General features: G+C 39.0%; 1 protein-coding gene and 1 pseudogene across 3 annotated transcripts; one reads left to right on the forward strand and one right to left on the reverse strand.

Annotated features, from left to right (window-relative positions):
• Positions 1-1,241: 1,241 nt before the first annotated feature.
• Positions 1,242-13,059, forward strand: LOC147798276 (guanidinoacetate N-methyltransferase A-like; annotated as a pseudogene). The gene is made up of 5 exons (XR_015426146.1): positions 1,242-1,447; positions 4,460-4,604; positions 8,618-8,681; positions 9,463-9,641; positions 10,614-13,059. The product of XR_015426146.1 is annotated as a guanidinoacetate N-methyltransferase A-like (transcript).
• Positions 13,060-13,999: 940 nt separating this feature from the next.
• Positions 14,000-26,441, reverse strand: LOC110978079 (uncharacterized). Of its 2 annotated transcripts, none has more exons than XM_022232752.2 (10): positions 25,442-26,441; positions 24,237-24,365; positions 23,299-23,496; positions 22,877-22,976; positions 21,630-21,787; positions 19,717-19,872; positions 18,393-18,566; positions 17,592-17,639; positions 16,649-16,768; positions 14,000-15,325 (listed from the first exon to the last, which is right to left on the reverse strand). In XM_022232752.2, exons 1-10 carry the CDS (start codon positions 25,622-25,624, stop codon positions 15,320-15,322), a joined length of 1,272 nt encoding a protein of 423 aa, XP_022088444.1. In that variant the 5' UTR covers positions 25,625-26,441; the 3' UTR covers positions 14,000-15,319. The 2 variants fall into 2 exon arrangements, with proteins under 2 accessions (XP_022088444.1, XP_022088443.1); XM_022232751.2 differs by having other exon boundaries at positions 14,000-15,329; positions 25,442-26,437.
• Between the last annotated feature and the right edge of the window lie 806 nt (positions 26,442-27,247).

The following is a 27,247-nucleotide window of genomic DNA, read 5'->3' on the forward strand; positions in this document are numbered from 1 at the left end:
ATTGCTTTATGAGGAGTCCACCTGGGCCAGGCCAAGAGCTACTCGCTTGTGTGGCTTTGTAACTTGCCAAAGGCGGGGCACGTACGATCGTGGTGGGTCTGTGCGATCGGTCGATCATGCATTATTATGACACGATCCTGTCACCATGAGTCGATAACTACTTCTTTCTCATTTACGGCGCTTAGCATGTTTTGAAAAGAGGAAATTAAGTTCGAGATTTGATATCAGGCCTCTACTATTTACATGTACATGTATGTACCGTACTAATCCTCCGATGATGGATGATCCGACTGCGCCCAGTTGAACATCAACCGTTTCATGGGCCATGGTCAGTTACAGGCAAGGCCTGTACTGTGGCCAAAGGTTTTCTAGTCATTATATCCACGCTATTTTCAGTTTGCATTCTTGTCCAATTTTAGGCTTTTTTTTTTTAGTTCAGCTGATCCGATTCAGGCCTAGGGCCTATTAAGTAAATACCTTTTTTTTTGACCTATGGTAGATAGGGCCTACATACATGTACATGTCCGACTCCAAGGCAAATGTTCTGGTTGTTCTCCTTGGAGTTTTGTCCTTGACCATGTCCGACAGTGATTTAAAGATTAACTGATATCTGCTGCACGTAATACATCTTACAGGCAGAAGATTTCGGGCAATCTCCAAGTCTGTCAACGTGGTCAAGGAGGAGAACAGCCAGAAATTGGCCTAATGAACCAGTTAGATCAGTATTTTAGTTTTCTTGAGGAAGTTGTGGCGTCCAGATCACTAGATTGCCTACAAGTTGGCTTTGAAACTTGTCTGGTTTGACTTTGCTCTCAGCTCGTGCACTTGTGGGTATTCCACTATTTTTGCACAGAAGTCGGATGTAATATTGCCTAAGAGATGGACAAGACTTCTTGTATTTCATTCATATTATGCTAATAATAAGGAATCTGCCTTGAGCAGAAGCAACTCCTCATCGGTGGAAAGAGCCATGTTGGTGGGGAGTTTTCATTTTGTTGGTAGCGATGTGACTGTAAGGTGTGCATTCGTTGTCGTTTGTGAACCAGCGAAAGTGCAGTTACTACCAACCTCGGGAACCCCTTTCATAAAAATTGCAAAAAAAATGTACTTTTGGAATCCTACATGTAACTACTCTTTAAAGAATATTGTGGTCTGACGTTTTAAAATTTGAGACATGCTGTCTGACATATCCACTGTAGTATCCATGTGTTTTTGTTGTTGGCATCTCATTCACAGCATCATCACTAGGATTGGCAGTGTCCAGCATCACCATGTCAGTCAGTGACACAAGGATATTTGCCAACAAGGAGGACTGTGCACCCTCTTGAAGGATGCTGGGCCAATTTCGATGAGATGGATGCACATCTGGAGATTATGGGTAAACCGGTCATGGAGAGATGGGAGACGCCGTACATGCACAAACTAGCCACCATTGCTGCAAGCAAAGGTACTGGGTAATGTTTCTGTGTGCTCACTGTTCTCCATGACTTGTTAGTTACTCCCAAAAGTGGTGATTTTTGTTAGGAATAGTTTTTAAAATTCCATCAAATCTAAAATTCTTGTTATCTCTCAATTTCCAAGCATTTGTGTAGTACTTTTACATTTATTTCACAATATTATCTGAATATTACTAACACTTCATGCTGAATGGACAGGTCGGGCAGTCAAGCACAAAGGCTCACTGCATGCCAGATTTAAATGAAATATTGTGATAAGGCTTCCAGCATAGGTAATCAGTTCAAAAGGAATAATCAAGATGAGGGCACTCTTTTTTTTTATTCCATGGTTCTCGTATCTTTTTGACCCAAACGACCTAAAATTCTTGGGGAAAAATTGCACATAAGAGTGTCTCTGTCTTTAATTTCTCTTCTTGTCATAGTGTAGAAGGGGGTCAGCTGAAAAAAACAGGGTTTTTTAGGTTGGGAGCCAAAACCAGGGTTAGGTTTGGGTCAGAATTGAGAGCAATAACATTAAAAAGGGCTCCCTAAATCAGAAAGAAATCTATTTTTCTAGTTAAATGAAAGTCAGTTTTTAAAATTCATTTATTTTTTTATATACATGTATATCATATGAAGTTATCATGAAATGAGTTTGAGAGGAATCAGGAAATTTACCAAACATTCTGGAATGAATGCAGAGACAACCATTCAAGTAAATAGTGTATACTATTACGCTGGCAAGATAGATGACTTGACCAACCAACAATGTGCTGACCAACTGATTGTCTTCCAACATACATATAGACCTGTCCTCTTTACCAAATTTCTATCTAACTCATTTTGACATGTCACACTGTTCCTTACCCTCTTACAAAAAATGTTCACCATATTAAGCACAAGGAGTTGCTTGGCTTTAGTCACTAAAATGAGCCCAACAGAGAAAAAGTACAATATTTTATCAAATTTTTCATTTTGATTATGATCAAGATAGTTTTTGGTTAAGCCAGGTGTGTTCCCTGATGCTTATCATGTACAACCACATGTACCATGTTCATGTCGTTATACATGGATATGCTGGGTTGGTACATGCAATTTGATGCATTGCATTTTATGGTGGGAGATTACCGTACAGTCATTGTTCCACACTTAATGTCTTCATTGTACAGCACATTTGAATCATATATAAATGAAATTTGTGCTTCATAAATGAATAAATTATTAGTATAATTGTTAATAAATCACACAACAAGCTGAAGGTGGACCATCTACATGTGTATTTTCCAATCCTGCTGTGTACACGTAAACACACCAAAAATCATATCATCCGAGGAGAGAAAGCTTGTTACAAGCCCCTTTTTACACAGATATTAAAAAAAAGAAAGTTCATCTAGTCTCAGAAATTAGTTTTGGTCGTTTGTTTGCGGGGATTTTGTTTGTTCTTTTTAATAAAAGGTGATTTTGATATATTGGAAGAGATTGCATGAGATTCCAGCTGCACATGTGCAGTCACATCGTTTGCACGTCGTCAAAACAGAAACTGTTTTGGATTTGTTCATGGGTTTGGATCACAGAATTCCGCCTGTCTTTCCAATCAACATATGTTGCACCCATATTATCGAAATGTCATTGTCATAATTACAGGATGTGCCTGAGAGACCGCTGAGCGAAACAGGGTTTAAGCTGATCTGTAATATGTTGTTTGAAATTATGTACAATTGTACAAGTCATGTGGAACATACATGTACTTCTCATATTTATTTTGTATGTACATGTACTCTCCCATTCTGTATAATGGGCATCTTTTATTTGTCATGTTTTACTATTATCTTCAAAGTTTTTCAAAATATGGTATTTTGTACTTTCTGTGGCACAAAGTGCAAACATGATTGTCCCATTAACAAACATGAAACTAACAATCGGGAGATCTTTTCCTTCAAGTCACATTGAAATTGGTATCTATTGACTTTTCAAGCCATGTTCAAAGTTAACGTTTTGTTTTCATGTGGAAATTTGGTGGTTTTCAGTCCAAAGTTGAAGATTAACATGTCTACAGTTACATATATTAAATTTCACCTTGGCTTACAAGAATAAAGCATCACTATTGTTGTGTTTGGCTTACACTTCGTGAGTTAGGGTTAAAAAAAAAAGGAAAGAGCGAGTCAGAGAGTACATGCCGTCCTTCCCTTTCCACTATTTTGTAAGGTTAGTTTCTCGTTGGCCCTCTTTCCCTTATGTTGAGGTGTGAAAGTCATATTTCAGGCCAATATCTCTGTGAGTTATTACCCTGAATGTGTCACTGGAATCTCGTGTAGTCTCTGGTTCACCTCTTTTGTAAAAATCAAGATTAACTTCATTATTACGCATTCTACCTAATTGTGTTTTATTCAGCTCAAATTCATTTGCAGGTATCAAAAAATGTACTTTCACGCATTCAATTTAGAACTAAATTCATTCAGTTAACCACTAGACACTGGATGGCATGTACGTTGTAAAACACACAGAATTTTCCTTATTAGTCCCCGCAGTTGGGTGTATACCCCGTTTAAGGAATCCTTTTTCATTTCCGAGGTTGACCCCTGAGTGGGAGGGAGTCAGTTTTGAGCTGTTTTCAAGCAAACTTATTTTTATTTAATTTATTTTATCAATTCATCTCTTTTCAATTCTTTCACTGTATTCCCCATCTTCCCTTTCTTATTTCTCAAGTTTTTATGGGGGGGAAGTACACCCTTTGCTCCCCCTTACCACACCCATGATGTACCCGTCCCCTCCCATCTACCACTATAAGTTTTTGCCATTGACCCTAAGGATCGTTGGAAGCATACGAGTTTGCTCATGTTTAAATGTTGCCTTAGAACTTTTACTTGGAAATTTTCTTTTGGAAGTATGGGCCAATTAAAAGGTAGAGTTGGAAACTTGAGGCCCTGTATCCATCCAAGAAACTAAAAGTCTGTGTTCCTTGCATTACTGATTGTAGTTATATGTTGTCAATATATCTTTCTATTAATGCTCATTCTCAAAAGGTGGGCATGTCTTGGAGATTGGATTGGCATGGCCATCGCTGCAAGCAAGATCGAAGAGCAGAATATCACGGAACACGTCATTATTGAGTGCAATGATGGCGTGTTCCAACGACTGGAAGAGTGGGCCGAGCAACAACCACACAAGGTATGTACGTGGGGTAGAATTAATTTTTCATTTTTCACGTTGAAGTCAGAATGAACAGGATATGGACTTTCAGCTGTAGACGTGAAACTTTTCATGCATGTACGTGTTGGACCAACTTGGGCTATCCAAACATGATATTGTATTGATCCACTGCCACTGGACTCAACTGTGTGCCAGCCACCAGAGGTCAATGGGTCAAGCAATTTATGGATCTAGAACTTGACCAGTGGTGCACTGCACTAAACAGAATGTACATATAAGTTACACAAAGATTTTACTGCCAATATGGTGGGTTTTTTATCTCACGCGGGATACATACAATGTACATGTATATCGAATGCAGTACTCGCCTCTCTTTTTGAGAAAGAAGTAGGACTTTCTCCTTAAACAATATTGTACATAATTATGACTGAGATTAAGACTCAGCCCCCGTGCTGAGGCCAGTACCAGAAGGAGGTATCTGTATTCCAGTGATTTGTATCGTTTTGGTCGTTTTAAGAAAAACAGTCAAAAGTCCTCGGTCGAATAAAAGGAGTGAATGGGAAAGGCGTGAAATTTTGAACGGGATCATTGTCTGGACTTGGCAGTCAGCAACCTGGATGCATTCTCAAGAGGACAATTTCTCCAATACTTCTGTGGTCACAGCCTCTAGCGTAGCCAATGTTAAGAGACACAGGTTTCCCCATAACTTTTTTATGACTGGCCGACCGGACCAGTAGAGCCACATCTTGACTGGCCCACCAAGGTTTTGACTGGTCCTCTATTTTTGTATTTGCTGCACAGTGCAAAAATAAATCTCTAACAGAAATTCCACACCAATTTGGTGGTTGAATATATGAGTAAAGACGCAATTATTGCTGCATTTTATTCCAAGATATTTCTTGATTTACATCCAAACTTCTCTCACCATTTCCCCCAATTTCCAGAAAAGTAATACAAAGCTGCTGTAAAAGCCCTTGCTGCCTACAGAGACCTAAAGTACAAATTAAAGTTGAGGGCCAGGACGTTTGCAATGCAGTTCCTCGCAGAATCTGTCTCATTTTGCATTTGAGAAAAGATATGCTAAGATCGAAACGTCTGGTCTTCTAACTTTTTTGATTCAAAACATGTAATTGACACTGGTATAATAGAACGTTTGTACGACTGGACAGAGATGCCCATTTGTGCTCAGTCTTGTGTGTCCAATTTCCATTAAATATGTATTTGCATAGTTAACACTGCTATGCAATATTTTGCTTGCATAGCAGTTGCATAATTTTGTTCCAAGTTTTTGGGCAATATAATTGCGTGAAATCACTTAATATCCACATAAAGGAACACAGTGAAACAAATTCTTCAAATTGTCCTTTCAAATCATTTTAAGAGAAAAACGAAAAAATGTCCTAAAATAATCAGGATGGCAGTGGGTTCCTGATTACCTGAAGTGCGCTGAAAATTGAATAAAAATGGCTGTATTTTTACCCCCTTTTTTCTGAAGGATCTAAATTGTGTGGTTGAAAAGAATCTGGCCTTTTGTGTAGGCTCACCAGCAAACAGATGGCATGTACATAAACACTGTGCTTTCTGTAAAAGCATAAGTACATTAGTCCAAAAACGAAGTATCCATCACCAGTGTCAGTAGACCTTTTTTTTACTCTTTCCTTGATTAATTTCACATTTGCAACACATCCCACTTCCACTTTCCACTAACAAAATATTTCATTTACAAAAATGTGATTGGCTGGGGAAAAAACTCTGACTGCAGACATAAACTAGAAGGTCTAAAAACATGTATGTACTGATTTCATTTAAAATTTGTCATTGCTAATTTGAGATATTTAAAATTGAATTTAGACAAAAAATTGCTTTATCAGTAGGGAAAGGTCACTATGCCCATATATGGCAATACTCTAGACTGATAAGTGTATTTCAAAGGACAGTGTGCCCAGCTGAATGTGTATTAATGTCAAATAACTTTCAAGCATATAAGGCAGTGTGGAAATCAGAAATCCCTGTGCATTTTGCATTGTAACATGAGCTATTTATATTAGAAAGTGTTGTAGCACAATGTGATATTGTGTCGCAAAAAGTGATGTGATACAGGGGAATTGAACACACTTCATTGTTGTGGACACGTGTCGTCAGTGGCATTTGATGGTTAAAGTGCAAGTGTTGACAATTGTTTTGACTGATCCACTGGACCACTTCAATGAGGGTTTGACTGGCATTTAATCACCAGACCAAATGCTTGAACCTTTATTTAATTTTAATCCCCCCTTCCTTGTTCCTCTCTTGTTTTGCTCTTCACCTGTAATCAGCAAGTGTTCAGTGTTACATGTAGGCTTTTGTGTCAAGTTTTCTCTGTGTTAATTGCACCAATAGTCCTAACAGAGAAAACAGTCCTTAATCCTCCGATTTCACTATGATTTTTACATACACCCTTGGGGTTAGGATTAGACACAAACCTTCTAACAAGTTCTTCTGAAAAAGTACTGGTACATTTGTAATTGTAGATTTTGGGTCAGCTCGTAATTCTGACGCCTCATAGGTCCGATACCTCATAAGTCCAAAAACTGCGTTGAAAAAAGTCCCTAAGTCTGATCTGCGTTTTGTTAATTTGTCCTCCATTCTAATTGCTTTCTTTTCCTGGGACAGAAATGAGTACTTAGTTCCTGGACTCCATTATTATAACCACGATATGGGCGTAGCATAGAGACTTTTTCATATTTGTCCCCACGTGATGCATACTTAACGTTGCAGAAGATGTTTATCCAAGTTTGGTGCTAGAACCTGTTCCAGAAACCAGCTTGCTTTTATTTTGTTTTTTAAGAGTAGTTATTGAATACACATTAATAAAAAGCCCTTTCCTCATCCCTATTCTTTCACAGCGTATTTTTGCTGCAATTTCAAAAGTAGGATAAGAACCATTTTGGCTAGTAACATTTTAAGATAATTTATCATTTGCACCATTCTGCAGTCAGTCCACTTTGTGGGATGGGAATTCTAGAATCCATTGCACTTTGATACTTTCTCAGTGGATTGTGCAACATTATTTTCAAGCTTTTTCTCATCAGCCACTGCAGATAGTGCTTGTGGTTTCTTTTCATTTGAGAGAAGAGTTAATGAGTCTTTAAAAGATCAGTCACATTGCTTTTATGTAAAATGGTCTTTCTAACAGGCAGTTTGTCATTATTACCCATATCATGACTAACTAACGTGGCGAGCTTCTCTTTGCTATTATAAAAATCGTCATTTTGGGAGTTCAGTTCCACAGCGAGATTGCTCAGAGTTAGAAGTGTTAATAAAGGCAGCAAACAAATCTAGCAATTTGATGATGTCATAATATGGCTCTCGTTCCTACAGAGTTTCTTGACCTTGCGGCCGTAATAGGGGTTTTATAGCACAAGAACAGAGATAAAAATGGGTAAAGTACTCTGGACCAGCAAAAGAAACTTGCCACTTCTGTCAAAGGCCATACATAAAAACTCATTCCATAGAAATAGGTATGCTGCAGTACCCCTTACTAATCATGCCCAAAAGCAAGTGATTATCTTTATAACAAAGAAGAAATTGACATGCGCAGCAACTTGGTTACTGAATCAACAAAACATCCAACCCTAACGGTCCTCAATCCCTCCAAATTCTGGGGTAATTTTTTGCAGTCCTGTAGGGTCGGGATTCATTTACTTTGAAAAGGAGCTTGTGCTGCACCTGTGCATGTAATCATCAGTGTGTTATGTGTTAACATGTATAGGTCCAAAGGTTTAATATCTCCAGTCACCAGCAATTGCTGCCAATCTAAAGATAGCCAGATGTACAATATGTAATTTGGATCAGTGACAACTAGCAGACCACGTCCTTCAGCACTGATGTATTGTATTCACTATTTCAAAATGCTAAGCTTTTTCTTTGTTTCTTATCCACTTTGTTTAATTTAGGGACTCAACTTTTAGGGCACTGTACTGGACTTAAATCTTACATTTCTCTACTGAGGATTTTGTGTGATACTTTTTACTGTGGTTTTCTCTTTCTAGGTAACACCACTGAAGGGAATGTGGGAAGAAGTGGTTCCCACCCTCAAGGATGGGCAATTTGATGGTAATAAGTTCCAAACAGACTCTCTTCTTTGGGACAGAAAAATAGTCCTACTCTGTCCTCTCTCTTAAGAGAGTTTTTTGTGTGTTCACAGGTGTAAGAGGGAAAAAAAGTCATCTGTACTAAAACTGGCAAATGGTAAAAAGAGCAGTGCCCTAGAAAACAAAACACCCCCCCCCGCAAAAAAAATTCCATTCGTAAACGGGGCCATGCTTGGGCCACAGGCTATGGAAGACCAGGTGAGAACTGTGGCATCATATTTGCTGAGGTTTTATTATTGCACAAAGCAAATTGGTACTTTTTTTTGGTTTGACTCCAATCTTGGAAAGTGTGAATATACAGGTCTACCAGACTGTCAAGAAAATTCTTGTTTGCCATTGAATGTACAGTACCACACACAGTTCAAAGTACTGATTCTTGGAAGATAGGAAATAGTACAACTAGAAACAATTATTTCAAAACAAAAGAGGGAAAAAAACACCACTTTTAAAACATTGGGTTTAAACAATGCAGATGCATTTGAACGCGTTTGTCACTAAATTGGTTAATTAACAGAAAAATTGGCCTTGCATGACCTATTCCAGACTTGCTGTGATTCTTTTCCAAACACAAACCGCATCAGTTCTGACAGCAGGGCTGTCACTTTTTTCTTTAAAATGAGGAGAGCGTTTTGTGTGATTGTTATTTTTGACCCAGTCACCAGTGTTGCTATCATTCAAGGAGGGACGTTTGCTGCTAAAATTTGCTGAACTTTTTGGCAATTTTTTTTTTAATGTCTCCTCAGGGATTCTGTATGACACGTATCCATTATCAGAGGACACGTGGCACACACACCAGTTCCCCTTCTTGAAGAACCACGCCTATCGGCTGCTAAAACCAGGTGGAGTGCTGACGTACTGCAATCTGACATCCTGGGGCGAATGGATGAAATCAAAGTATCAAGATATAGAGGTCATGTTTAAGGTCAGTGGGATTTTTTCCCTACTCGCGTCAGTTCATATGACTGTATTGATATACGCAATAAAGCTTTAAAAACCCTTTACAAACTATTTACAGTGATGGCATTATGCAGATACCAAATGCTTGGACAAAAGTTGGACTTCGGAGTCTTGTATTTTTGATTAATAATACTACAGTGGTTGTGATCTTTTGCCTGTCATTACGCATGGAGAACCGAAGTGTAACACAGTTATCATGGTGTTACTTCAATACACTGACTTGTCACAAACGTTCATTGACTTGAAACATCCATTGCAAAAGCAGAGGAAAACAGTTTAGTGACTTTTTGTGTTGAGCTGTTACCTTGGCAACTGACAAAACATGACCTAGTCACTTGGCTCTTCAACATTGTTTTGTCATGCATAACTTTGCACAAGAAAAAGCAAGCACAGTCAGTGAATGTAGGGCCTCATTCCAGAGCTGTGAGGGGACAAATGATAGATTAGTTTTTTTTCTTGTGAGGAGAACAGTGCATTGCTAGGTGTTATACTCTGTCAGAGCTTTTTTACACCAAACATAGTCGAATTTGGGAGATGCTTCATGCAATTTTGTAAAAAAATTGTTGCTCACCTGGAGACTTCCAGCTTAATGTGTTGTGACAAATACCTACCTAAATTGAATGGAAACCAGTCTCAGAAATCTAGCAAAGATGGTGTGGAGTCTATATTTTCCCTCAAACCTCATGCATCTCCAGCATTATATTAATAAATAATGAATAGGTGCTTTCCTGTGGTGTTTTATAGACTCTTTAACCCTCCTCCAAAATAACAAAAAACACTCAAAACAAAAGTGAACGCATGTATTATTTTTAACCCTCGTGAATAAGTCATAGTAGTGCTCTCAACTATAACCATCTCATGGAGCAAAACCTGTCTCTGCTTTATTTAAAATCTAAAATCTTTGTCTAAAATCTAAACTTTGCATGTTTCCTTGTAGGAGACCCAAGTGCCCCACATTGTTGAAGCCGGCTTCAAGGCAGAGAATATCACCACGGAGTTGCTTCCAATTACCCCTGAGCCTGGATGCAAGTACTACTCCCACAAGGTCATGATTGCACCCATCATCCTCAAGTAAGGAATTTGACCCTCGCTTCATTCTGGTCGGCTTGAATGAAAGTGTCCATTAAACTTATGGGTGTTGTTAATTGGTGGTGGTGGTTGTGGTTAGTGTCAAGGGAGAGAAGAATTCTCCCCCCCCCCCCGATTTTAATTCAGGGTTTGGGTCTGTCATTATGCTTGAGATCTGTTGGATTGTGGCTGAATTGGAAGAGGTTGAGTTTGATGAAAGAATTTTCATATTACCACTCAGAGTTTATGAAGAAATAATTCAGTAAACAAAAGCTGCCTTTAAAAAAATCAGGTTCAGCAAATGCTGCTTCAAAAGGGGTTTGAGCTGATTAAGAACTTTCCAATGTTATGAATTGGAAATGTAGTGTACATTTTTGGCTGTTTTATTATTAACAATGCCTCACTGCCACATTTGTGTGTTGAAGCAGGATTATATGCACTGCTGAGACAAAATGATATGAACTTTTCACACCATGGTTGGTCTTTACAAAGCTGTACAGATGTTGTTTGTAACCCTTGATACGTTTTTCCTGCCAAAAATACATCGGGTCAAACTGAGCTTTATTCATTATTGGGATTATGAAAACTCTTTTGTAATGGTTACTGGGGCGCAACCATTTGTTTTGCTGCTGTTTGTGAATTTCACAGAGTGAGAACTCGGGGGTCGGAAATTCTGTTTCTTGTTTGCCATTCAACTTTGGTTGGCTACCTGCCAATCTCTGTGGAACTCTATGAACTGAAATAATCTTTCAATGAAATTTTAGCATACTGTACATGTATGTGTATTTGATAGCAAAAAGGGGAGTCACAACAGCTTGTTTTGCTGTGGATCAGGACACTGTAACACTAACAGGTTGTATGAATGCCAACACATTTAGTTAATACAATTATGTATTTTCTTGCTTCAGTCGAACTTTGTTAATAAGAACACCATTAATACATTCTGCTTGTAACAAGGACTTTTTCAGACACCGAACTTTGTTCTTCATTATTTCATTCCTAATAATACAAGGCTCCTCTTGTAACAAGGTAATCTGCCAAGTTTTCAAGGACCTCTTATTATTAAACCAAATTTGACTTTTTCCTGGCATTCAGCTTTGTTTTACTCCATTTCTTGAATCCACACTGAAAACAAATCATTGTACTACATGTATGGGTTCTGAACTGCCTGTATTTTCTTATGAAAGACTGCAGACACGTATTTCTTGCCAAAAGATGTCCTTTTTAATTTTCTATCAAGTAAATGTTTTATATTTAGAATGAAGGATTTTAAGTGCATATCCTACAGAACAAAAATGACTAAACTGCTTCTTTTGGTAATGCAGTGAATTTTGAAAGGAAACACTTTACAATGACCACATTATCATCCCCTACCCATGAAGGTTGATGCACCTTAAGCTTGCAGAAAGGACTTTGATGCTTCAAACCGTAACATTTAATCTGTGAAACATGCACAGTGTTCACCGAAGACTGTCATTTTTTAGGTTGCCGCACTCATAGAGAATGAATGTTTAAATGAAACTTGTCATGTTTATGAATTTCACTCACTTTTCTAGCATGGCAATTAAGTACAAAAAGTGACTTGGAGCATTCTAAAGGTCATAGCATTCCACGAATGTAGCGTATAAAGTGGACTAACTTAATTCTTAATCGCGCACCACCCAAAAGGAGAGACAACTCCAATTTGACTAGTTAAGCCCTTGAAGTTCTTGAAGAAGTTCTTAAAGAAGTGCTGTGCTGGAAAAGTGTGTTGGCATATGCACCGTATTCCAGTAATCATGAGACATTTCATAAAGCAGTTTTTTCTTGAACACATGTAGAGATACTTTCAGTGACAAGAAAAGGTTTAATCTAGTGATAGTTGGCATCAGAAGACAAGATAGTCATGTGTCTTGGAAGGAGAGTTTCTGTCCACTTTTTGGGGATTTTTAGGCAATACTAATTACTAGTACATTGAACTAAACCTGCATTATTTAAATTAAACGTTACAGGAATTGTCTTAAAATTTTCGCAGATTTTGTAAATTGGTTAGGAAAGAGTCTTTGGAAAAAAGGTGAAGGGCACTGACAGAAGACAGAGGAAAGGAAATCTGTCAAGTGCTGTTGGGGATCAGATATTTTCTCAAGTCTATAATATCTCTGCCAGGAGAGAAAGAAAGGTGACAAAGTCATTATTAACCGGTTCTTCCCTCTGAAAATGTTTTATTTAGACAAAATAGTGGCATCTATATTGCACATTTTGGGTAGACTCTTGGCGTCCTTTAAAATATTCAGGGAATTGTTTGAATTGAATTAAACTAATTGCACATGTCAGAATGTGTCGAGTATGGATTTTTTTGTAAGGTGTATTTCAGCTTAGGGTATTGCAGTGAATGAAAGACTGCGTATAATACAGACTTGGCGTAAAACAAGCCAACTGGTGGTTATAAAAAGTGAGATGTGGAAGACTGGGTCCACATCATGACAGCCAACATACTACTACTAACCTTCAATAGCCAGTCAACATGCTTATATATTAAACAGATACGTGTTACATACATGTGAGTAAATGTAAACTTCTGTCAGAAAAAGAGTTACTGTACATTTGTATGTCAAAAAAACTTCCTTGTAAAAATTCAAAGTTTTTTTGGTCCTATAGATAAATCACACAAACACCCATTGCAAAAGACTAAAACAGATGAATAAAAATATTGTGCGATATACAATACTTTCATATGATCATGTACACAGATAAGGCATGACCTCATCAGGTCAGTTGTACAGTGCGTAGGATATTCTAAAAAAAAAATCTACCGCTTAAAAGTACAACACCAGAAAACTTCAAATTGACTTTAAGTTGCTTCTCAGAAGTCCTGTGTTGACTTTAAGCAAGTCAAAAATTCTTAATTTGCAACACGCAAAAGTAAAAGTTTGAAATCAACAATGACAAGATACTATGTTTAACAAATTCCATGGTATCTATTTACATTATGCTGTTGCTCAAGGAATAGTTTAAGAAAGATAAAACACACCATTCATATCACAGAAAAATGTGAGGGCATATTCTCCAACTATTAAAAGTCTCTTAAACAGGTTGTTCAATTGTCAACATGTCAGTCACAATATGCTAATAAAACACAATTCTCTAAAGATGACCTTTGACATTATATACACCTTCATACTGTTTGACCCACATTCTACATTAGGTCATTCAGACTTATTCCCAAGGAAGCACACAAAACTCACTTGACTTGGGACCACAGAAGGCAGGAAGGATTCACTGTTGTCCTTTCAAAAGCTTTATTGTATTCTGAAAACACAATTCTCCATTCAGCTTGAGAGTGTATGTAAATTTAATGGGAAATTATTTTTTACTGCTTTAACAGAAATGGCAAAAAAGAATTTCACACAAGTTCAGACTTCACCTGACTTTTCACCAAAAACAACTGTCTCAACCTGTGCTGTATGTCAAGTTAACATATTTTCCAAAGTTGCATAACCCAAAAATATTACATGATGCTGCAAAAAAAATTCCTTTTGTCACTGTCTTCATAAAAAAATCTTCAAATCTTGTTTATACAGACAACATAACTGAACAATTCTTATACTCCATTTGTAATTTTAAAGAGCCAACCCTTCATTACCCCTCTCCCCCGGCCCATCCCACCCCCACCAACAGCAATAAAAACAAACAGAACAATGATAAATGCAACCCACACTAACACTGGAGAGAAATGGATTTTCAAAACCTCAGCTTTATGTGAAACGTCAGGTTTGAAGGTGATGAATTTATTCTAAGTTGAGACCCTCCTGTTCACAAAAATATAACTGGATGAAGAGCGGATTGAAATTTTGAAAGCAAAACTGTCGGAAGGTGACCATCAAAACTGGGACAGTGGAAATGTTTTTAAACAAAGATTCCACTTTGCAATGTGCATACAAAACCCGTGCCAGGTGCCTTCAAGCTGACTACAAGCGTTATTTTCAGCTACATCAGGTTGGAGAAAATGGACAACTTGGTATGTTCCTGTTGACAGGGAAGACTTTAACGCATTTCACCAATTCAGACAATGAATGGCTGAAAACCATTATGTAACCAGAGAGGGAGGCGAGGCCAGACTAGAAGCTGGAAACCAGAAAGCAGCTCAGCAGTGCTGCATTCAAACTGTCCACAACTTGTATCAATTTCAAACCCAGGTAGTTGATTTGTTTTTCATTAAGTTGCCTAGCTTCTTCAGAATTCTTTTCGGAATTACTGATGAGCAAGGGAATTTTTTTCTCAAATAAAACAAAATCACGATGCATCATTGCCAAAACAGGTTTGGGTATTCTTGTAAAGGTCCTGTTACAGAACAGGAAACAGAGTACAATAGGGACAATAGACCCCATGACAAATAATCCCCTGCCCCACAGGGAACACAATGAAGTTTGGAGGTTGAACAGGACAAAGGAAGAACAGAAGAAGGATGAGGGAGGGGGGTGAGGGGAGTTGCTGATTTGTCCCCTGCTTGCACAATGCTCTTGGCCATTTGTCAGCTTCTCTCCACTTCATTTTAAAGATTACTGGACTGAGCTGGGATGTCCCCCACAAACAAGGTCATATCTGTCTGGAAAGAAAGAATAAAATGAAACACAAAAGAGACCATTAAAGAGTACATGGTTCACTTCACCATTGGGGTGCATGGTCATTTGTTATTTAAATTGTCCATTGACAGACTATCCTTGATCAAGGTTTGTGCATGTATGCCCAGCACAAAATGGGGCCGAGGGGTACCCCCCCCCATGTCCAATCCCTCTAGATTATTGTTACCTAGCACATCCCCCCCCCAGAAGTCTGTAAAGAATTCCTGAGATTCCAATCAAACAATGACCAACACAAAGGCAGGGAGGGTTCCCTCGGCCCCAGGCCCCATATCGTGCTTCACATGTGTGCATAAGGCAGTACCTACTGCAGCTGGCAAGGACATTCACTTCATCCATTATGGTCATGGTCTTTTGTTATTTCAATTGTCCATTGACAGAATCAGTGATGATAGACTATCCTTGATGAAGGTTTGTGCATAAGGCAGTAGATACCTACTGCTGCTGGTAAGAACATCAACTTAACACCAGAGGTGACCGGCCATATGTAATTACACCAACTACATGTATATGGGCGGTGGCTTCGTTCAACTTCCAGAACTACTCTCACATGAGAGTAATTCTCAATCCTGATTGGCTGTGAAGTTTTTAATGGAAGTGTCCCTAGACAGGTCTGTGGCTGAGGGGCAAAATTTTTTTAGCAGTCTGAAATAGTGGGAATTCTTCAGTTGTCAAGCATCTTGAGCCAAAAGGCATTATCTTCAAGTTGCTGTCCACTCGGTTTGGCTTGTTCGCGATCCACTTCCATTCCAAGCCAAATCCACCTAATGCACCCAGTGCAGACAATCTATATGTAGGTAGCCACCACTGTCCCTCAATTACTCAAATAAATTGTATATTGACACCTGAAATAATTATAAAGATTCAATCTACCTAATTCTGTCAGACTCCAAATTCCTTCAAAAACCAATAGAGAAGAGAAACCATTGGAGCTATTAACTTTCAAAAGCTTTGAAGAACCTGAGGAAGACTTTCTCAGTGACGATACTTTACACTACCCCTTTCGAATAAAAAAAAAAATTGCCCATTGAGAATTCATGGTTTAACCTTTATTCACAACACCTGAGAAATTCCATCAACACCAACACAGATGAATTTTCATGGTGATAACGAGGATCACTTTTTTTTTCTTTCAAAAAAAGGTGGTCCCCACCTTTACAGAAAGAAGCTCCACCCCATTTTCTCCCTCCCCAAAGCTCAAACTTCCACTATTTTTCTTGAGTCTGCGACTTTTCCTCTTGACTATGCCCTTCGGAGGCAGTGGGTCAGGGGATGTGCGCTGTACCTGCTCCATGGTGGGCGCCGGCAATTTCTCCCCGGTGTACTGCTCATTCTTCTCCTTCTCACGGTCCTTAAGCTGCTGCTGGCGAGCCTGCCAGCTCTGGTTGATTTGGTCGCAGAGTTCCTGCGAGAGGAAAGAATAGGAGTTGACAACTCCAACAATAAACAAAAGAGGGTACTTTGCTATGTACATGCAGCAACGGCTTCCTGCTTTGCCAACATATCGCATCAGTGCACCAGACCATCTTTAAGAGCTCAACGTGGATGCATACCATCAACAATTAAGGCACATGAATTCAAAATTGTTTGGAGTCAGATGCCCAGCAACATGGCAAGTGCTCAACCTGTCTCCTTTTCTGTTTTACTTTTAAATTCAGACCTGTTTCAAGAAGCTTTTCTCGAAATAATTAGAGGTCACATTTTAACTGTAATAATGAACCGTTATAATAATGGACATTTATATAGTGCAGAACATAGCCACCATAAAGGTGTTCAAGGCACTTTGCAGAAACAAGCAAAAGTTAACAATTTATATGAAATAAAAACAAACTGTACAGAATGGGAGCAGACAAATACAACAAAACTGGAAATAAATACTTTTATGTCATTGCATATCATAGTGTACAATGCATTTTAGTGTTTAGTAAGCATGCTTTTCAAATTATTTATGAATCTTCTCAAGCAAACAGGTGCCTTGTTGTTAAAGTATTCTGAAAGATTAAGTTTATCTGATGAACACAATGAGATGAGTACATGTACATCTTTTGAAATTAACTGGACAATATTTGTCACTGAAGTCCAGATTAACATGTTTTCTCTAGAGGACGGTGAAATATTCACCGTTTATTTCAAATTTTAAGCACATCGCCAGTACAATCTAGAAGGGGTCATTATGGGACCAAGAAATGGGTTTGATCCAGTGTAAACCTGTGAGAAATCCTACTCACTGTATACTGTTTGGTGTGCTTCTGAAGCTTGCTGGTAACTCTTCTTGACTGTAAAGAGAAACACCAAACAAAATTTTTTTCTATATGAATTTTTGTAAAATCCCTAATACTAGTTTTGACAAGTGGGTGGTTCTACCAGCAAGCAAGGGGAAATCACATTAAATTCAACGACACCTCTGTCCTTGGAATAGGTTTAAAAGGTCACCCATAACCCCCCCCCCTTTGTACTGAATCTACCAACCGTAGCGTCCTTCTGTCAATGTGCAAAGTATACAGTGGTAACATTTGGGGGCATTCTTGTTGTAGAAGGTTTCAATAAAAATGCATTCACAGTTCTTCATTGACTGTACTGCCTATGGGGTCAGGTTTTTTGGGTTTTAAACAAATAGAAACTGGTGAACAAAATCATGCTCTTTGACCTCAAAGTGGTATTGCTAGTAGTCACAGGCGTTGGTACAAAAACTTAAATTGGGCTGACTGTGGCCCCAAAGATCTGACAAACCATGCATGGAAGAAATATGACCCCAACATATTGTTCTTGAAATTTTGTCAACTGCCACCGTGAAAAATTCAAAACCTGGGGGGCTTAGGAGGTTGTATCCCATCTGAATCAAGCAGTTACATATACACTTCAAAAAACAGATGGTAACCTCCACATGATGGCTAAGCTTCTTCAACAGACGTGATTTTGCAGAAAATTTTGCCAAAAAGAATAATGAACAGGAAATAGATGAACAGCATTTGTGGTGACAGCGCCCTCAGTTGGTACAAATTACCTAAACCAGTAAAGCAGGCACATACCTTCACAGCACTGGCAAGTATAAATATAATTTGCACCAGCAGCACCAGGGTAGCCAGTACGCAGATGGAGATGATGTCAAAGAGAGCAAGATCTTGGGGATCAAACAGTGAGGCCACAGCATTCTGGCTGACAATCAGACACTGCAGGATCAGCCCGCACAGCACATACTTGTCCTGTTTAACAGTCAAAAGTTGAGGGCAGTTTAAGACGTAAGCATTTAATGATTCACAAAAGCCGAGCATCCATGACCATTGATATGACTGGATATTGTCACACCAGAACCAAACTGATCACATAAAACAAGTGGTTATGTAAAGTGGATGTCAAACAATTTTTGGTGAGGTTCATGGTGGTCTTGGTGGATGAAATTGAAATGAGAAGAGACAAATACTTTACAAAATAGAGAACATAAGCAGTGAGAGTGTATCACACCCCAACATCTCTTCTGTAGTCACACATATCCCCTGAATGGAGAAGCATGCCATAATGACTTGATTCACCAGTACATAGACAGAGACAAGGGAGGAAGGGCAAAAGGGTCCCTTGTTTTCCCTCAGAAGAAAAAACAAAAGAATGAAAAAAGAAATCACAGAGGATGAAAGTTACCAATTTGAAGAAATCAAAGTTGAATTGGACCTCCTTCCACTGTTAATTCTGTATCGGTTCATCGATGTTGAATGCTTCCCCCCTCCCAAAAAAATTCCATTCCTTGGAAAATTGTGCTTTGCCCCCCCCCACACCTAATCCTGGAGACGCCCAAGGTTGAAGACCACTACAAATTAGGCCTACTGAGGTTAAACAGGAGTCCATGTTAATCTACAATATTTTTTGCCATTTTGCTCTCAGCTGGCCTCATGTGGAAAACGACAATGTGAAAAGAAGTGATGGCCCTTCTATTTTCCGGTTGAACCATAACATGAGGGAGGCTTTGTCTTGACCAACGGCATAGTCAAATTTTTTACGTGGGGTTAAAACATTTTTGGGTGGGGGCTATAAACAGTTTAATAATTTCAACATGTAATATTTATGGTTTTTTCTGAGGTCTGGGCTATTAAATTTGGGAGGCATTTGAACACATTTGGGGGGAAAAATTAAATAGCACCAAAACTACCTACTTGCTCTTTGTATTTAGAGGAGGGGAATGGTTCCACTTCCCCCCCCCACTACCTTTAGTAAAGATGCACCGTTGATCTTGATGCACAACAAGGTGACAGAATGTGCTCATACCTTCAACAGTTTGCGACATGTCACTTTCATACCTACAACTCTTACACTACAACTAATAACTTGTACCTTCATGTATCTATTCATCTATCTCCTTACCAGTAGTGTAAGATATGAGATGGTTGGCAGGCTCTGTGAGACCACGTACTTGAAGGCTATGGCAGTGAGCAGCAGAGTCACTGTTACACTCAGTCTATCTGCTGGCTCTTCAGGACTGACTGCGAAGCATGTGAAGCACAGCATCAGAATCAGCATCTGCCAAAAAAAGAGGACAGTTCAAAAATTCATTTAATCTGATTACAAGCATAACCCTGAAAACACAGGTACTGCCAAGGACAGATCCGGAACCAAATTTTCGGGAGGAAAGAGCAAATTTGTTTTTCAGGGAGCCCAAAAATTCGACCTTTTTTCATGTAACCTTTTATGGCCCTTCTGAGAGGTGAGACTTCATTGTGGAGGTTTACACACTTTTAAAGGACAGGAAACAAAACAGACCAAACAATTCGCCTCTCATTTTCAAACAACATTTTTGACTCCATCTGAGGGTGTCATGGCCATCACTGGATTCGTCCTTAAGTGTCACAAGGAAGGCAAGGGGCCACTTGCCCACCCCTTGGGGCAATAAAAAGAAAAAATGACATGAGAGGAGAGAAGGGGATGAAAATCACTACATTTTGTGAAAAATATTTTCCCCCTTCTATTGTTGATGGTTTATCAATCTGCTGTTAAGAGGTGCTGAACCTTTCCCCAATCCTGACTAACACTTAAAACCTACTGAGACATTAGTTTTAAAGAGAGGCTACAGAAAATCAAAAGAATACTAGTGAATCATGAATTCTGAGTGCAACAGAAACTTGTAAATTCACTTTTGAAATGTTCCATGAATGACTGTTATACAGTAGTTTCAAAGTTCTGAAATTGGAGCCATTTTAAAGGTGATTTCTTCTTTACTCTTACGATAATTTCTAACACTGTTGGTGGTCATCGAATAAAAATTTAATTGAGAAGCAGGTGATCAAAAATACTGAAACCTTCTTCAGTAGGTGTTCTCACTTACATGTAAGGTCTACAAATGTCACACGGGGTGAAGACTTGAAAAAGCTTTTAAAACTTGGAGGACGTGAAAAAGGCCAAACGTCCACATTTTTAAAAAAGTTTCGAATCTCCAGATTGAACAAAAATATCACTGGCACTGTTTTTTCTTCACAAAATGTCATGGGGAATGGAATCAGTTGTGCAATAACCCTCAAGGCATCATGACTCAGAGAGACTCGACATCACCGGATTTGGATTCAACGTACGTGTACACAAAGTTTGAGTATTGTCACCTCACCGACACGGAAATGAACTGTTAACAGACTGGTGGCACTTGTTGCTATTAAAATTCCTATCTCCTCCGGATGTGAGTGGCTATATTTAGACCTAGACTGAACAGGAAACAGCCCAGGTGGACTGATACACGTCTTCACCATCACCTTCAATGTAGCTCCTGTGCCAAAATGTCATGTTTGGGGTGTGGTGTCTGAGTGTCACCAAGCAACCAGTAAAAACAGTCTTGGAAAAGCATAAGTTACCACAAGTCGTGGTCAAAGTGTTACATGAATACAGCTGTGAATCCAACTGCATTACCACTCATCCCGCCATCCTTTGCTACTCTCTCCAAAATGAGTCAAAATGTGCTCAAAAGTCCTATCTTCCCCTCCTGCTCTGACACAAAAACACAACGTAAAATAAAAAATAATGAAAAATACCAAATACAAAAAAGTTTAGTTATAAAAAAATAAGATGGCATTCTACATCTATGAAGGTGCATCAATAACAATGTAAGGCATTACCCATGTGTTGGCCTGCCCACTATGATCAGACATTTTTAAATATCTGACGGGCCTGACTCCCCTTGGAAAAATTCCTGGATCTACCCTTACAGAGAGAGACAATGTGCAGATTTGAGGGGTCAGTCCAACTATTCAAGTACGTGGGAGCAAATAGAATTCTGAGAATGATATACTCACAAGAATGAGTGCCACGTTCCAGAGATAGAAGCCGCTCTTACGCCTGACGTGCATAGAGAGGTAATAGAGAGGATACTGCCGGTGCGAGCCCGTCTTGGCCTTGTCTTCCAGGACTGGCTGGGCAACGACATGCTTACTCAACACCCACTCCTCATCAGCTGAAAGACGGACAGAAATATTCATCACATCAGTCCAGTTTTGTGCTTCAGATCACCATTTGGTGATAATGTGTGTACAGAAATTCACATACCACATAAAGAACCCTTTACAGATGTACAAATTTGTAAAAGACAAAATTACTTGTTGAACAATTGCTGCTACAATTGGTCAACACTCCCTTGTACAAGGCCACATCTTGAAAAGATTGAGCAAGATATGATGGGGTTTTGTCCCATCTTTAAAGAGTTGAAAGAATGTTTAAAAACTTGAGCAAACTGCTTTGCAGGCATCAAAACTAAGTTATCAATGGTGCCACACTGCCAAGTGACATTAACTGTAGCCCATAGCAACTCTAAAATGCCAAGGTAGAGGATCTGTGGGAAGTTACTGAAGAATATAGTATATTCTGACATGCTGAATCAACTTTGCAATTTGCAAAAAGCCTTGGGATATCTACATGTACTTGAACTATGGACTAAACAAAACAACCAGGATGAACTAATGCTCACGGCATGTACATCTCTCACAAAAACAAAAAGTTCTACTAGATATGGCCGAGTGCAATCAAGTACTTTCTGTACAACCAAAAGATCAGTGTGTTTGCTAAATTAATTTACCAACATTGATACCACTCAACTACAGCAGCAATGCAGTAAGTTGTAAATCTATTTGTATGTTGCTTTTTCAAGAACATGTAAAACAAAAACTGCCACGAACTGCTTGCTGACTACAAGGACCTAAAATACAAATCCAACAAATAAGAGGGTCTGACATTTCAATCCTAACACAATCTTTCTTAAAGGCAAATGACAACTGGACAAAGACGAGCAAGTGAGGAATCTGAACTTCAGAAGGACAAATGGAAGGGGGAGATGAGAAAGCTTTATCAACCCCTCCTTTTTTGCTTGTTTATCTCTGTTTAGTTGTCATTTTGCCTTTGAGAAAGATTTCCCTAGGATCAAAATGTCAAGCCCTCCACATTACTTTTGTGAGAACTGGATTCTGAGCTGAGAAGAATATAATATGTTTATAGATTAATGTTATGTCTAGATTACAGACCTTGTGCAAACCACTGAACTTGGACTTACCAGTGAATGTGTCCAATCGAATGGAATCTTTGATATTCATGTCCTTGACAAACTCCACATCAGTAAAAGGCCAGTCTGACATTAACTTGATGGTCAGTTCCTTGAAGAACAAATAAATAAATAAAAATATAAAGTGGTTTAATCAATATTCAATGGTGAAATCTTTCTCAAAGGTATGAGAATTGTCATCAGTCTTCCACTGAGAGAACAGCACACTAGCTTGCACCTCACCATTTTTCATTGTATCGCACAGCACAGATAAAGATCCTTTCATTCACATTGAACGCCACAGGTTACTAAATGCGGAAAAATCTCGAGTTGATAGGTCATCATTTCTACAGCTTATACAGAAAGTGCCTTCAAAGTCTTTGGACTTTTTGAAGCATATCAAGAGTCTGAAGATTTTTGAACTGATTCCATACCTGTTGATCAAAGGGAAAGTCATGTAGTTTCATGCTAGCCTTGAAGGTGGCCTTCATCCGGTATGACACCTGGGCATCTGGGATTCCATCTGGCTCCCCCTCGGGGTAGATGACATTGTGTTTGCACACCATCTTGTCGATGCTCATGGCATTGAAGAAATACACACATGGGTTCCACTGCTCCTCCCAGTCCACATCCTTAGCAAAATGAATAACCACAACAACTCTAAAATGATCAATTTATCTTCTGAATGCTTTTTATCCATGTGTGTTATCTGCTTGTATTATTTTGCTATGTTTGAACTTCCCATACATGTTCATGTTTACTTTTATCCTTTATCCAGCACGCCCCACGTGTAGATTGTTTCAATTAAAATGTACATGTATATTAGTTTCTGTAGAGTCCTTTAATTTGTATTTTGATGTTCTATTGAATCATATTTTTGTAAGTTAACTCTTTCCCTGCTGTTAGACCTTTTTATTCCTGAAAATTAACAACAGTGATCTGGGAAAGGGGTGATGGGATCTTAATCCCGTCATGCCCCCCTCCCATAAAAAAGGGGAGGGGTTGCAAAATAACTGAACATTGGAAACAAAATTGTGAAGACGTATGTACTGGTACCATACATGCCATTGATCAGTCAAGACTTATCTGGTGATCATGACTGTTGAGATGATGATGACGTGGCACCATGCTTTCATGCAAAACGCAAGAATTCCTGAATCTGAGGTCTGGCTGCATTTTCATCATAATGGTTTTTCTTCTACCAGTTTAGTGGTTTTGCTCTTAAAATTGCTGTCCCAAATGCCCCTCCCCCATCTTGTATGTGCATGTGGCTTGGGACCCCAAAGAACTGAAGTATCCTGTAATGAAGGATGGCAGAATACATGTTAATGCACCGAAGACCGACCTCCCCTTTGCTTGTCCAGCATCTTACCTCCCTTGTCAAGCCCTTGACTGATGGCTCTTTCCAGGTCACGGCAAGGTAGATCTCAGCCGAGAACTCCTGCTTGACTGTGTCGATCTCACCAACACGGATTACATTGCAGCGGACACGGGCATAGATCTGGGAGACAATTAGAAAAGTTAGCAGCATTTCCACGATCTGTTCTAGGTAGAATAGATGAAATAAGTATATTGCTTCCTATCCCCCCCAAAAAAAATTGGAAATGTCATGTGCCCTGCTGCTTTCTTTTTTTTTCTCTCTCAAAAATATGATTCTCAAAGTTCTCATGAGGGCAGATTAAGGGAGTGGTTGCAGTGACTCACAGACCATCATCCTCTCACAACACTTTTCACTTTTGAGCTGGAATGCGATAGTGTGAATGTGTCATCAAAATCTTACGCTTAATGGTTTCAACACCTTGTTACATTCTGGACCTGATACTGCAGTAATCATGTTCAATTTAATTCGTCTGAAATAATCATTTGCAGAAATGAACACTATTGCGATTCTTCTAACTTATTTATGGGCCTGATTCAAAACTAAAGCATGCATTTTTTTCTCCAAGCCAAACTGAGCAGTTTCATCAGTACACTAAGCCCGTATTATATTGGGACAGGGTTGGATAATGGAACTTCCTGAAGACATGCATGTGTCATGCTGTCTAGAGGGTTAACTTAAAGAGCAGCCTATAGGACATGTTCCAATTAAAAATCGACCTAGAAAAAAAATAAAATGGTTCAAGCACTCGAGGCCACAACATAAGTCACAGAGTGATGTGAGGATTTTGTGAAACATTGCTGTTTGAGTATATTAGGTATAAGTGACATAAACTTGAAGTTTCACACTTGATAGTTATTCTTGCTTGACAACTACACTGTTCTTACATCTGTAACCTCCCCCTGAAGTTAGTTTGGAATATACAAGATCTCTCTGTGCTCAAACACTGAAGTTATCAAATATCTGGTGAGGGGTTTGTGTATGGTGTCAACCATGACTGTGATTATACAAGTCTAAATATTTGACTATGAAGGGGCCAGTATTGAAGTAATCATGCACATCAGAATCCACTTTTAAATAAAAAAACCTTCCTGATTAACTTGTCATAAGTTTTGGCAGAACCCTGGGAAAAATTGGAAGGAGTTAAAAGGAAAGAAAGGAAGTGACAAGCTGTTTTCAAAATTTTAGAACTTACTAACCTTTCTGCCGTCCTTGCGAGGCTTGTGCCAGACCTCAGCATCTTTGCTCTGGCAAGTCTTTTCTATCTCCTTCAGGGTTCCTTCGAGTCGGTCCAGGCTCTCCAAGACCTTGTTGCTGCATCCCGATTCCTGCGCCGGAACCCCAGACGACGGGGGTACCAATGGTTTCAGACTCTGATCCATGGGTTTTAAGTGGGTTGGGGCCCTGAAAGTGCTTTCAGTAACTTTCACCACTTCTCAAAACCTTCACTTTCAAGACTTTGACAGGTACAAGGTAATAATCTTTGATTCCAAGACAGACACTAAAAAACAACGCTTGCATTTGTAATGGTTCTTATCTTCTGTGAACTGCAATTTAACTTCAGAAAGTGCACTCACTGAAAAGAACCATACATGAGTTGCAATACTTTGATGGCTTGTTCACAGAATAAACTAAGATTTCTTTTGAACATGCAGGCTTCAGTGGCTTCTCCGGAGACAAACATTTCCCTGACGCCAGCAGTGCCACGAGGACCTGTCGTCCACACTCCTTCAGACTATCTTCTGACTTCTGACAAGGCGGGTCGTTTACCCAGTCTGCGCAGTTGCACTCTGCTGGGATCACAGCAGGACAGGTTGCGCTGGATTTGGCTCACTGGGACAAACGTCACTAACTTAATTGGTAAGATCCTTGACGTGAGTGCAGGAGACAGCAGACAGGATGTTCTGGTTTCTTGGCATTCAATCGAACCTCCCCTGAAAAGTTGGTGTTGCTACGTCTACATAAAACAGCACAGGGGAGGACATGGCTAAACGAGACATAGCACTCCCTCAACCTTCTGTTGATCCATTGGAACAACATCATGAGTAGCTGAATAACTACTGTCCCCTACAAAACCTCTCTTCATCACTAACCCCTTGCTCAAATGCCATTTTAAGCATTGCCTCTTTTTTAAAATCACCATACTACCAGTTTACATGTAATTCTAGATCACAGTCTTCAATCCCTGAGTAAACTGACTGGCCACCCAACTTGGCAACTTGGAATAAGATCATTGGAATAAGAATTGAATAAGATCATTGGATTAATAACTATGTTGGACAAGGAAAATAAGAAAAATTTATGAACAGAATGATTAAATGAGCCACTTCCTCCTACTACAGGGTGGTTAAATGATGATGGGAGAGTGACTCAGAAAAAGATAACAGCAACTACAGCAACGGCAAATGGAAGCCAAAAAAAAAGAATCAAAACATTCAGCTTGAAAATACTAAACTGCCTCATATTGGTTGTATACTTAGTACAGTTGAAGAAAAAATTGACAAAAACTCTGGTGACGCTTTGAAAATACTAAACTGCCTCGTATTGGTTTTATACTTAGTACAGTTGAAAAAAAACCTTGACAAAAATTCTGTTGACGCTTTTAAGGGTCTGACATTTGAGTGGTTTTGTATTGAACTCATGTTAACAATAGTAGTTACTTTATTGCTGGCATAATGCAATTTTCTTAAATCTGGCTATAAGTATTACCTGTGGCATCCAGCTTACAGGCTGAACTATTCTGGAATCCTTCACATTTTTTTCAAGAACAGGATGATAGAAGTTACTCATAAATGGTGGTTTCCTGGGCAGGGAACATTCATGCACTGCTACATGACATGCAAGTAAAACAGTTCCCATTTGGGAATTCTTCCCAAATGCTTCCATATTTGGCAAGCCTGTCAAGATGTCTGCCTGTCCCTGTACTTGCATACATGTAGGAAATTCCAAGTTTTCAGCTAACAGGCAAATTTAACTGTTGGCTCAGAGCATGACAGTAACAGGGC

This window comes from Acanthaster planci, linkage group LG08 (assembly GCF_054643075.1).
Source record: "Acanthaster planci isolate LZ-2023a linkage group LG08, COTS_SCS, whole genome shotgun sequence".
NCBI lineage: Eukaryota > Metazoa > Echinodermata > Asteroidea > Valvatida > Acanthasteridae > Acanthaster > Acanthaster planci.

What these genes read in the sequence shown, in the direction of transcription:
- LOC110978079 (XM_022232751.2), bottom strand. Translation starts at nt 25,624, where the DNA reads ATGGATCAGAGTCTGAAACCATTGGTACCCCCGTCGTCTGGGGTTCCG. An exon ending in TCAAGGGCTTGACAAGGGAG is followed by an intron (nt 23,497 to 24,236) that starts GTAAGATGCTGG and finishes CATTTTGCTAAG; the next exon opens with GATGTGGACTGGGAGGAGCA. An exon ending in AGCACACCAAACAGTATACA is followed by an intron (nt 16,769 to 17,591) that starts GTGAGTAGGATT and finishes TTCCTCTCGCAG; the next exon opens with GAACTCTGCGACCAAATCAA.